Raw genomic sequence first — 11,981 nt, 5'->3', positions numbered from 1 at the left:
TCGTTAATGTCTTTTCAGATAGTTCTACCTAAAACCATAGAATAAATAAACACCAACACCTCTTGAATGGTATTACAGTATCAACTTGCCTAGAACGGGACATTCAAATAATATCTTGACAATATTGAATTGTACAACTGTTAGTTGTACTTAAGTCATATGTGTGAAATAAAAAAGCGGACATTTTTTGTAATGATTTCTCCAGGAATTCAAATTTCAAGTTACATGTTGATAGTTTTTCCGATCTTGACGTTTGTTCCGAATGTTCTATTTAAGAAGTATTCGGTTGGGAGACATATAAAACAGTATTTAGGGAAAGTTATGACTTTGAATATACAAAAGCAAAATAATATTAGACTTTTTTGTAAAAGATTAAGTGATTTCAATGACACTGGCCACGAAACCTACGCATGAAGATTAAGTGATATAAACTCATCCGATCATTTTTAACAGCATCTATCATCTTCTGAACAGCATCTGAATACTTTTTCTTAAATCGTTGCAGTGATTTTTGTTTTAGGGACCAAAGTTGTTTGTTTGTAGGCTACTAAACAACAAAAGATGCAGTTCTGTGTTCATGTTTGAATGAATGTTCTTATTTGAAACCTTCTTTAATCCTTATACTGTACATCCGTGCGCCAGTTGTAATTGAACTATACATGAAATGAACAGTTCATACATTTTTACTCCCATGACTGATATAGTTAGACCAAAAATGCAAAGTCACAGCTACTACAGTTATCAGTATTTTAGTGAATTACTTTTGGGGTTTATAATCAATCATCATATTTAGTTCCACGTTTTCAGTGTCAGTATCAATATAATTATGATCAGATATTCAATATCCAATATGGAAAAATTATCTCGACATTCAACATTAGCACACAACACAAACCTTGCCCGCATAAATTATTCGGTGAATTGACTCGTATCTTAGATTTCAATGACTAACTAATGCATTTATGTATTCCGTCTTCTAACCACATGGCATTTTGGCGGGAGTTGGAGATAATCACGTGATCTATTGTTGCCACCAACTGCTATCACTCATTCGGACGTTCTCGGTTATTTCCGCCCTCAGTCGGCTCGTTTCGTGTGTTTCCGCCTTTTAGTGCTCCGTGATTGGTGGGCCGTGTGGAACATAACCTCAATATGTTTTTTTTTCAGACGTATTTCACGGTGGATTTCTATAATCACTGGACACTTGTAGTCCTGTTTTATGATTTATGACAGGTTTTAGAGATGGTTTAAGGCATACAATGGATATTAATGGAGTTAATTGCGGATTTTCAACTTGTATTCCTTTGTCGTAACCTCAAGTATCTTTTAAGGTAGAAATAGTTTAGTTAGTTAGCAAAATAGTAAAAAAGATTCTGCATATTCTTTTTTTTAAGTTCTTACACATAATGTTTATTTCCCCCACCTAAAACCGGGCTTAATATGTCTATCTCACATGTACAAAAACTGTGCGTATTCATTGTCAAATACATGTTTATCAACGTTTTTCTTTTTAATTTAACTTCTCCATAAACACACTTTTCAACCAAATATCAACCTTTTGAACTTTATCTTAGTGATACTTAATTTTGTTGTTATTTGTGTTATGATTGCGTAATTTTTTTTAAAAATAATTCGTTTTTTGATAAATGCTTGTTGTGTTTAGTTTTTTTGATACTACAGTTTAATCGAAAACCGGAAACCCCGTTCATTAGGCTGATACACAAACAAGGAGCGAGAATTACTCTTAATGTCTATCGATAAACAACACTTCGACCGAGGCTTTCTTCGCAGAAATCCGCGATAATAAACCGTAATCGGAAATCGATTCTAATCAAAACCAGTGCTCTGGCACACCTGGCAACTTCTCTACAAAAACGGCACCAGTCTTACCAACTATCAACTACCAACCCAGGTAGAAAGGCGGTTGGGCAACCATGGCAGTGTTGCATACTGAATAAGTGGCAGCCACGACGATTCCTTTTCCGTCGCCACGACCATTGTTGACACCGCCATTGTTGCTAACAGCTGATTTTCACATTGTTAAACAGCTGATTAAGGCCGCGGCTTCGCTTGCGTAGAAATCAGCTGTTTAGTGGATGTACGGCTGTTGTAATATGGTTCTAGTGATCGATAATGTTTTTCAACAAGCTTAAAACGGGTGTAGCAGTCAGATGGAGATAGACAAACCGCTAGATTTCTTTTGGGATATTTTATATGTAAGTAACGCTTTTAGCTTTTAAAAATATTCATCTAAAATATATTAGTAATACGTACTGTACAGTCTAACGTATAAAGCAGGGGCTATCTTGTTTTGTGACATTAGTCAGTATAGGCTACAAATTCTGTATGGCGTTATCATATATTAATGCACATCCTATTATATATTTTTGCAACCTATATATCACTAGGTTTTATCATACTATAATGACAATTAGTATCCTAAAATATGCATTGAACAGCAAGAAATAAACTATAACAAGGGAATAATTAACAGTAAAAGTAAACTTTAATTATTTGTAACGGTGCAAGTACTGAAACTTCCAAAATAAAATAACTTACTCATCTAGACCAGGAATTGATATGCCATAGTAAAAATCTCGATTTTTTCAACACAATACAACCAAGTGAATTTAAAATATGTACGGAAAGAAGTTGAAAGCACACACACGTACTATATTTTCTTAGCGTAAAAATACCATATTGTGTCCTGTAGTTTTACATTTTAAGCTGAATTTGATTGATATTTAAATAACAATTTGTTATTAAAAGTGTTGAACATAAAATTTATGTTATTAATGTATCCTACGTTCTTGTAAGCGACGATATTGGTTGGAGGTTGGCGAAATTAAATGCACGTTATACAATTAAAACTAACATTTTAACAGACCATCTATTGCATCTACAGACATTTTACATGGGTTTTTTGATAATTTATATGTAATTGTTTTCATTGATGATCTACGAGTTTTTGCCACTGTCGCGTAACCTCTACTCGACGTGGTCGATTATTTTTGGTCGTAGTACAATTTTATAAATAGCCCAGTCTTGCAGCGAACTCCACTCAGCGAAGGTGAGCCTGTCTTTCAACTTTTTAAAGGGCATTTCCTTTTTAATTTGCAAATCTAAACAGTTGAACTTCATTTATCATTATAAATGTTTCTTTAGATCAGCCCCAGGTAAAACTTGTGATTAAGTCTTACTATACGCTCTTGAAATATTACATTGTTATGTATTTACAATGTGGTGTAGTTTTAGCAGTATCGTTATGCAATTTTTGAGCTGGTAAAACTTTTAAAATCCAAAATAATAAAGACAATTGGATCTATATAATAAGTGACAGTTAAATCCTGCTCTGACTGTAAATCACGTGTTCATAATCGACTTGATTTGTATGTTTGTTACGAGGAGACCCAATAATTTTATCAGTTGTGTGGTTAAATACTGTAGTAGAGGGGCTATAGCAAATGGTTGCAATAAGAGAATGCAGACACAATATATCCATTCACAAAAATAACTTATTCGATTGTGATTTATCACGTGTACATTCATTAGTAATAGGGGAGTTGGAAACTCTATATTTCAGGAGTAGCCTATTATAAATAACAAATTAATAATCCAAATAATATGGACTAGAAGTAAAGGCTTTTATAGTTAATATTTCATGCACGTACATTCTCAGTAATCTACCAGGTCATATAACACCAGCAGTACTCATAAATACTGATAAAACGCAACGAAAATGCATAACCAGTGCTATCGACAAGAAACGATGATAAATACATCTTCATATATATCGGGAAGCATTGTAGGAGATGATATACAACAGGCAGTGGCGGCGTTGTTCGCATGTGGATGATATAGATGGTTGTGTTCAACAGCTGATTCTGCGAACAGCTGATCGGAATGGCGCAATGACGCACGTTTTCGCGCAAGCGCAGACACTTGCAAAAACGTGAAGATGCTTATTCTTGATCCGGTTTAAATCAAAATTTAGTTATTTTAAATTCTTCAATCGTTGCTATTATAAAACTTGTTTATGCGTTTAGGATCTTATCTAGTTGCAAAAAACGGGTTTAGCTTACATTTACAGAATTTAATATTTTGAAATTTGTGTAGTCAGTTCATCGCTGTGCAATTATTGCAGATAATTCTTCCAATTTAAAACATACCAGTCTGCAATCAGTCGTGTACACGCGCAGTGTTAGTATTAATTGCAGGAATGTCATCTTGATGCGAAAGGGACATTTTTATGCTGTTGTATTCCCCAAACGTAGTCCGCTAATTGTATCTTGTACAATCTTGATATTAATTAAATTAAAATGCCTGTTAGCACGTTTGTACTGATCTGCTTCATGAAAGTTTTAGGTTATGTTTGGAACGCGTCGGCTGTGTTGCTTGATTCATGAGGCTGTGGAATATTGTTCAATTCCGCACGTTGTTGTTATTTAATGATGCAGTGACGCTATTTTAGTTAGATTTTTTAGAGAGTAGCTGCAGTAGGCCTATATTAGTATGGGGGCATTCATACTATGGCCACATTCCATTCACCCGCTGTGTATAATTAAACTACGTACTATAGACGGAGGCAATGCAAATTATTGCACAATGTAAAATAACTTATTGCTGCATAACAGTGGTCTCAGCCGAAAAAACCAAAGGACTCAGTTTATATTCAAACTTAAAAAAGGCACTCCGATTTTTTTCCTTTGCCATCACAAATCCTGCAAAGAAGTCTTCAGATCCTATAAAGTTCTCATTTTCCCCTCCATTTACATCTTGGAATCCCTACCATTCATTAAGAAAACACTTTTATCGTATAGTTCTCCAAGCTTTCATAGTTATTCTCTTTTCGACAATTTCAACTTTTCACGACACTCCCACAGCATTCTTTAAAAAAAAAAAAAAAACTTTCACTTCAATGCAGTAAAACTGTTTAGGCCCTAATCACCTCCCTCTCCCATTGTAAGCCGAACCCATTGAACGACCTCGGAAAGTTTAGAATGTATATTAAGTCAACCTTAATAGATTTATGATTATCTTTTACTTTTTATAAGAAATGTAATTTTAGTTTAGATTTTCCCAATGCAAATGTTATTGTTCATCTGGCTTGATATGTGACTGTCTATCTTTATTCGGTGTTTTTCAAACGCAACCCAAATTCAAATTACCAAGAGACAAAAAACTCTAAGTTGGTATCCCTGTATCCTTTACTTCAATGCTGAAATGCATTGTTTCATTGTTCCCTACACGGTTTAAAGGTTACAGGGAATTTATTGTGAACTGCTTTACTTACTCTGTGTGTCTATATGTCTACAATAACTTACTCTTTGTTCCAGATGATTGCCAGTCGTATTGGACGTCTGTTCTCCACCTCGGCCGCTAGGATGAGTGGTCATGGTCACGGACCCGACGGTGGAATTCCCGGCATTGTAAGCATACAAATCCTACATAAAACAGTGTATTTACAAAGGGTAGTTACAGTATTGAAACGTCTTTAACAATTGATATGCAAACTGAGGCAAAGATGAAGTTGAAAATTTGATTCAAAAGGAGAAATAACTGCAATTCTCGTAGTTTGTAGTTCAAAGGCTAGGTACATCCATAATCTTGACGAGTTTGGTTAAATCACCCATAAATTGTGGAGACAAAATTAGCCACCAAACAATGTTTTCGCCCATCTGTGATTTCGGAAAGACGGAGTGATCTCAAAGAAAGATCTACAAAAAAGAAAAAAGAAAGATTTACAAAGTTGTAAATAGTTTATAATTTTTAGTGATCATAAAAGAAATTTGATTTGGATGAAAAACTCATCATTCAAGTCAAACAAACATTTCTGTAATTGGTTGGATGTTTTTCCCCTGGATTATTTTAGAATTATTTTTATACTACATTCCAAATTCACCTTGTAATGCAGTGTTCTCATGTTTCAAATGGAATCTTTCATGATGCAAAGACAGAAATCGCCTAACAATGAACTTAATGGTATAATCTCCAGAAATACTTGTGAAAATTGAAAGTCTACTGCATAGGTACTCAACTCAAATAGTATTTATAATAAGTTCAAATACTTGTATTGTTAAGCGATTTTTATTTATTTATTTATTTCCTGCAGAACCTGCCTTTCGACATCAGCAATAAGTACAAGCTGACTGCGTACTTTGTCATCTACTGCGGATCTGCCATGTCCATCCCCTTCCTAGTGCTCAGGCACGCGCTTACTAAGTAATCTGGTGAGTTCGAATATCATAAGATAAAATAACTTTAGGTGAATAAAATATTACTTTCTTATTTTTTCCGATCTTGGTATAATGGTACTTTCGAAAACACAATGCCTCCAAACTTCCTGATACGCAACCGTGTCGAATTTTCTTCCTTGCCTTTTCATAAAAACCACCACCGCATTAAACCTGGGGGCTAAACGATTCATAATTTTCCCTTTTCGTATTTTTACTAAAGGCTAAGCGAATTTCCATTGCCTGATTCGATTTTCACTTGAATATTTCCTTAATATATCAGGTATATTCATTCCCTATGGAATATGTGAGATGTTAATAGTAGCTTAGTACAAAATGGATAAATATGCCAAATTTGGTCACAACAACAACAAGCGAACCACAGCAGTTAACTTATTCTCCATAAGAATAACATAGACATTTTGAATTTATAATTTTTTTCGCAACCCATAACCGTAAAAGCACACTTCAGGATAATAAATACAAGTATATTTGGTTTTAAGTTCTTCAATATAGTTTTCAGAAAAATTGAAAAATTATATTATTTGAGGGATTGTACAAAATTGTTGGTTTTGTTGTGTTTGCAAAATCAGCAAACGGCTCGAATTTCCCACAACGATTTTGATTGGAGAAACCCTGTGATTTGAGCCGTTACCATAGAGTACTTGCGTACTTTCAACTTTCGATAACGGTATCGCGAAGGGGTCCTTGTTTTTACAAGTTTGTATAAGAAACCAATGGAATTTCCAATTAACGTTCCGGACTAGATTTTCGACCAATTAAATGCCTTCTACATATGTTACCGTGGCCGCCTTCAGTCAATTAAAATTCTGCGTCATCAATTAGAACTGGACCGGACTGGAGTGAGATATCGTCGTCCGAGGAGATAAACATTTTTGTCCCCGATATTTGATACTATATCACACAGTTGTGCATTTTCCACATTCCCACTAATGTTGTCTTTATAATTTACGGAAGTCGTGCTTAATAGCGACTGTTTTACACTATTGAACCTTTCATGCTCCCACCGTAATAAAACTATAAGAGAATGTATAATTTCCATAGAACTACATCCTGTGATAATAATTCAACCATGAACCAGTCTATCTCTATCTTAGTAAAACACTTACTAGCCATCTCATTCGTATACTGAATATGGAATATCGGGTATTGTCCCGCATAGAACCTACGATATATTATCGGATGAAATATTAGTTTGATTTGCATATCGTCATATAAATATTGATAGTATGTTTTTCAAAAAGACTTGTCACCTATGCTGTGGAAAATAGGTTTGGTTAATAAATTTAGTTGAACAGTTTGGCTCAGTTTGATAGTAACAAACTAGGTAACATTATACAAAGGACAGTTGATTTATAGTGTAATTTGTTAAAGAGATCAATCCACCTAGATGTCTATTTCTTATCGTGCTATCCTCTTTTTCATAAACAAACCTAACCTAAACGCCGCAGCAGCACACTGTAAAAGAATGACGGACAGTATTCTATTACAAAAGGTCCATAACTAAAATCTATATTTACGCTCAATAATTATGTCGATCTAATACTGTATCGACATTTTAATCGATATCGATCTAATATTTTAGCCGATAATATATCGCAGGTTCTTTGCGGAAATGTACCCGGAAAAACTACTTCAGTATCCTAGCAGCCAAAATTAATTGTGCAGAGGATGTACATGGGTTTTCTTAGAATTATTCATGCCAGTATAATAAAAATGTTTGACGAGCACAGCTGATTGTGAAGATCGCGTCATCTTGTGTTGCTGTGTCATCGCACTCTGCAGTTCTTGTGGACATTGAGTAATTTCATGTCTACCAGACGTCTTGTTCAGCATTTTCTCAACTGATTACGATTACTAAATAACCGCTCAGACTGTTGTGTTTGATTTTTGATAAATTTTCATTTACAAGGTTTATTTTGACAGTTTTGGATTTATTTTTCGTACGCTGACCTGTAGCCAGCCATATACTATACGAAACGTCTGTTTTATCGATTATTATGTATTGTACCTAGTTTACATCTAAATTTAAAATCACCGTCATTTATTTCAGATAAATATACTTTCATTTTGCAAATATCAACGCAATTTTATCATGACTGGATATGAAGCAATACTAATAACCTAACCAAATGTATAATAACCTAATTACTATAACATTTATAATAATATTGATAGGGATCATATATTTTTTAAATTGTGCAAACCAGAAGTTACACAAACCTATGTACCAACAATTAAGACTTTTAGCGAATTTCCCATATAGGGAATAAGCTATTACCGTAGGTCTCATGGTAAGACCTAGACCCGGGACCGATTTACTTTTTCGTTTTGAGGTCCCCAGAGGCCAAAAACACAATCCTTTCAAATTCATATATATATATATATATATATATATATATATATATATATATATATATATATATTTGTGTGTGTCCGTTAGCGCGATAACTCGAGCAAAATTGATCCGATTTTGATGAAATTTGGTACAAACGTGTAAACCTACATTTATTCGAACGAGTTCGCGAACCAGCATAATCGGACCATGGGATCAGGGGTTTATGGGGGGTTTTATGGGGTAAAAATGGGTTTTTCTCATTTTTGACCCTAAAAACTTTAAATTTCTAAATTTCTCTCTAGACCATTTTGAAGAGCTTAAAAAAAACAAATAATTTAGTATATTGAAGTGTTTTTGAATGTTCATTGACTACAGAGAAAATTAAAAAAAATTGTAAATTTAAAATTCCCATGTTATTCTTACGGAGAATAAATAAACTGTTCTAGTTTGCTTGTTTATGGATATATTTTAATCAAATTTGGCAATTTGGTTTATTTCATACTAAGCTATCAATATTTCAATTGAAAAAACACACCTCAACATCTTCCCCGTAGCAGCAAACCTAACTACTCACTAAAATTAATGTTTTTTAAATAGGAAATAAATCTGAACATTTATAGGGAATATTTTAGTAGAAATCAAGCCGGGTAGATGGAAATTCGCTTAGTATGCAGGTTTGCTGCGACGGGGGTATTTTCTTTTTTACACCATTAACTAACAAAACTACTTTGACATTCAAATTCAAATATATTTATTTGTGATAATACAACATCTTGGCCTCGCCAAATTTACAAAACTTGTCGGCGAGGTCCAATTGATTTACAAAGATTAACAAACAAAATTTAATTTTTTTCCTTTTCTTTTTAACAAAAATAAATATTTCTAGTGCTACTAATTCCATGGCGGTTTGTGGCAGGCACCTATCTATACATAATAATAATGGCAGCAGAAATGTAAAATTCTAAATATAGTTTGAAAAATTGCTTTATCATCTATCTGACTTATAATCAATGCTTTATTCCGTTGTCTTTGTTCTCCTGGTTCATAGACCAGGAGTTTCTAAATATTGAAGAGGCGGTGTCTAACTGGAGAAAAAAATACATAGTAATAATACATAGTAGATAGTAATTATCGTTTTCCAACGGAACGTTTGAAGTTCACTACTTTGTAATGCTCTGGCACTTCTTCGCCGGACGCTATATTGATTGTTATCAGTTTTAAAACTTAACGCTTTCCTGAAAAAAACAATAACTTAAAATAAAGTCATCCTTACTAATTTCAAGTGAACTTTTGGAAACGTCTATTAATCAGACGAGATATCTCAAGGGTATTGGACGGTTCACAATATGGTAACAGTGAGCCCATGTGCTCATTCCAATTAGTATTGTTCACGGACGAACTGTTGCGCCCCTGAAGTCGACTGTCCGGAGCCCGAAACATGTGTGGATCAGGTTACTGTTAGGCAACAGGGAGGGCCGAGGACCATTAGACAGATAACCTGAGAAGTGGATAAGTAGGTGGAACGCAAGATGCATGGAGTAAAAGACTTTTACTTCATGATCTTGGGTGGAACGCACGAGGTCTCTGGTCTCTTATTTTGAAAACGAAGGCAAAATGGAAACTTATTCGGATTTGTCTCCTTTTAATAGATTTCTGAAATTATGCGCAAGTTCTCTGGTGTTTTTAAAATGTAGGTAGTATGGAAATGGGTCGAAATATATCGTACTCGGGTTAGTGTCTTTTGATTAGTGTTTTGCTAAATTACGAAGAAAAATATATGAATGTCAATTAATTATTACGTTATTTTTTTCCAATCCGTGGTCATGATCAAACTTAAAAGCATTTGTGTTGAAATGTCTTACATTTCTAATTCTTGCCCATCTAAGGAAAAACTTTATTGATTGACAACTGATCGTACTCCTAATTTTGCTTGGAAATTACACTTACTTACATTTGAAAACGGCAATGGTGTGGTCAGCTACACCTACATTAGTTCCTCAGTCGTTGTTTGATTTGAACCCAAAATATAATTTTATTGAGTATCAATTAAATTTACGTATATGCTTTATTTTACGTTTAAGTTCCAAAACGATTTTGCTCTGATGCTAGACATTTTATACCACAATAATTACTAAATAATCACTTTTGTGCCAGTGCTTTAGTTTATTAACATTTAACAAAATCTTACACAGTTTGGCAATTGTGTCAATAACATTGTATATCTTAAATAACTTATCATACGAATGCGGGCTGGCGGGGTTTCAATTGATTTCCATGCGTTGTGTAGTGATTAAATCAACAAAATGCTGAGGGGATTGGGCGGTCGTTGTGAAAGCTATCAAGATCAAATAGTTGATACAGTTAAGGGTAGATTTGACGATGATTTCGATTGCTTCTTGAGATTACGCTTTCTATATCTGTGTGAAACAAAAATCGTACAATTAATTACTTTTTAAAACTAAAATAATACTAAAAGGATCGATTTAAAATAAAATTAAGTTGTTGATAAAAGGCTCCTCATTTAAATTCTTATTGGTGTTTATTGCTTTTTGGGAAGATTTTCATTTTTTAATTTCCTTTTTATTTTTCTACACATAGGACTATTTTCCGGTGTTTGACTAACTTTCGGGACAACCTGTATATTAGGATGTAGTTGTATACACTAAATTGAATACACTTAGTATTGTACACAAAGTTAATGTTACATTTTTTCTGTTGCAGGTTCTCCATCAGAAAACTTTAGACAACATTACCATGTATTGTTAAGTTACTTTTTAAAATTACTCTAACGTTATAGTTTGTAAATAAAGATTTAATCCTTTGTTTACCATAATGTTGCCTTTCCTTTATATTCCAGTTTCTGTTTATTCAAAAGTTGTTAACTGTCATGAGTCTTATTTTTATAATTTTGTTATTCATACTCGTCCATATTTACTTGTTATGCCAAGCAAGATTTTATGTATTTTCCAGTGAGCCTCGTATTTCATGAATCGAATTGTATTTGTTTATCTTTGGAGGTCTAAGGAATATTTCATGTATTCATAAACCCCCTTCACAATAATATGATTTATTTTGCGCATGTAAACGCTCATAATGTTATTACTACAAACATCATGCAGTGAATATTTGAAAGACTTTATTTAGAACCATGCTACAAGTAAATATAACGTTAAAATTGGTAAAGGTCCTCATTACTCCGTCCAAATACTGTCCAGTTTTATTTCCATTAAAGTCTTGAACAGGAACGAATGAGGCTTCACAGGCTACGAATTATACTCTGTATGGTGGAACCTGACTCCTGACCCTCCGCATATCTGGAGACTGGCCAATGATTTAAGGTCAGAGCAAGTTTATTGGTCAGGGCCAGTAATAGCCCCGGAATTCTTAAC

General features: G+C 33.8%; 1 protein-coding gene across 1 annotated transcript; it reads left to right on the top strand.

Annotated features, from left to right (window-relative positions):
* Positions 1 to 2,156: 2,156 nt before the first annotated feature.
* LOC129001811 (cytochrome c oxidase subunit 7C, mitochondrial-like) lies at positions 2,157 to 11,419 on the top strand. Its single transcript, XM_054429259.1, has 4 exons — positions 2,157 to 2,216; positions 5,337 to 5,429; positions 6,113 to 6,230; positions 11,314 to 11,419. The coding sequence occupies exons 1-3, from the start codon at positions 2,172 to 2,174 to the stop codon at positions 6,224 to 6,226; spliced, it is 252 nt and encodes an 83-aa protein (XP_054285234.1). The 5' UTR covers positions 2,157 to 2,171; the 3' UTR covers positions 6,227 to 6,230; positions 11,314 to 11,419.
* The last annotated feature ends 562 nt before the right edge of the window (positions 11,420 to 11,981 follow it).

The sequence above is a fragment of the Macrosteles quadrilineatus genome, unplaced genomic scaffold (genome assembly GCF_028750875.1).
Source record: "Macrosteles quadrilineatus isolate MER2022 unplaced genomic scaffold, UCM_ALF_1.0 Scaffold_8__2_contigs__length_117827958, whole genome shotgun sequence".
Classification (NCBI taxonomy): domain Eukaryota; kingdom Metazoa; phylum Arthropoda; class Insecta; order Hemiptera; family Cicadellidae; genus Macrosteles; species Macrosteles quadrilineatus.
This window is presented reverse-complemented; position numbering and strand designations above follow the sequence as displayed.

What these genes read in the sequence shown, in the direction of transcription:
- LOC129001811 (XM_054429259.1), top strand. Translation starts at nt 2,172, where the DNA reads ATGGAGATAGACAAACCGCTAGATTTCTTTTGGGATATTTTATAT. An exon ending in TCTTTTGGGATATTTTATAT is followed by an intron (nt 2,217 to 5,336) that starts GTAAGTAACGCT and finishes TCTTTGTTCCAG; the next exon opens with ATGATTGCCAGTCGTATTGG. An exon ending in ACGGTGGAATTCCCGGCATT is followed by an intron (nt 5,430 to 6,112) that starts GTAAGCATACAA and finishes TATTTCCTGCAG; the next exon opens with AACCTGCCTTTCGACATCAG.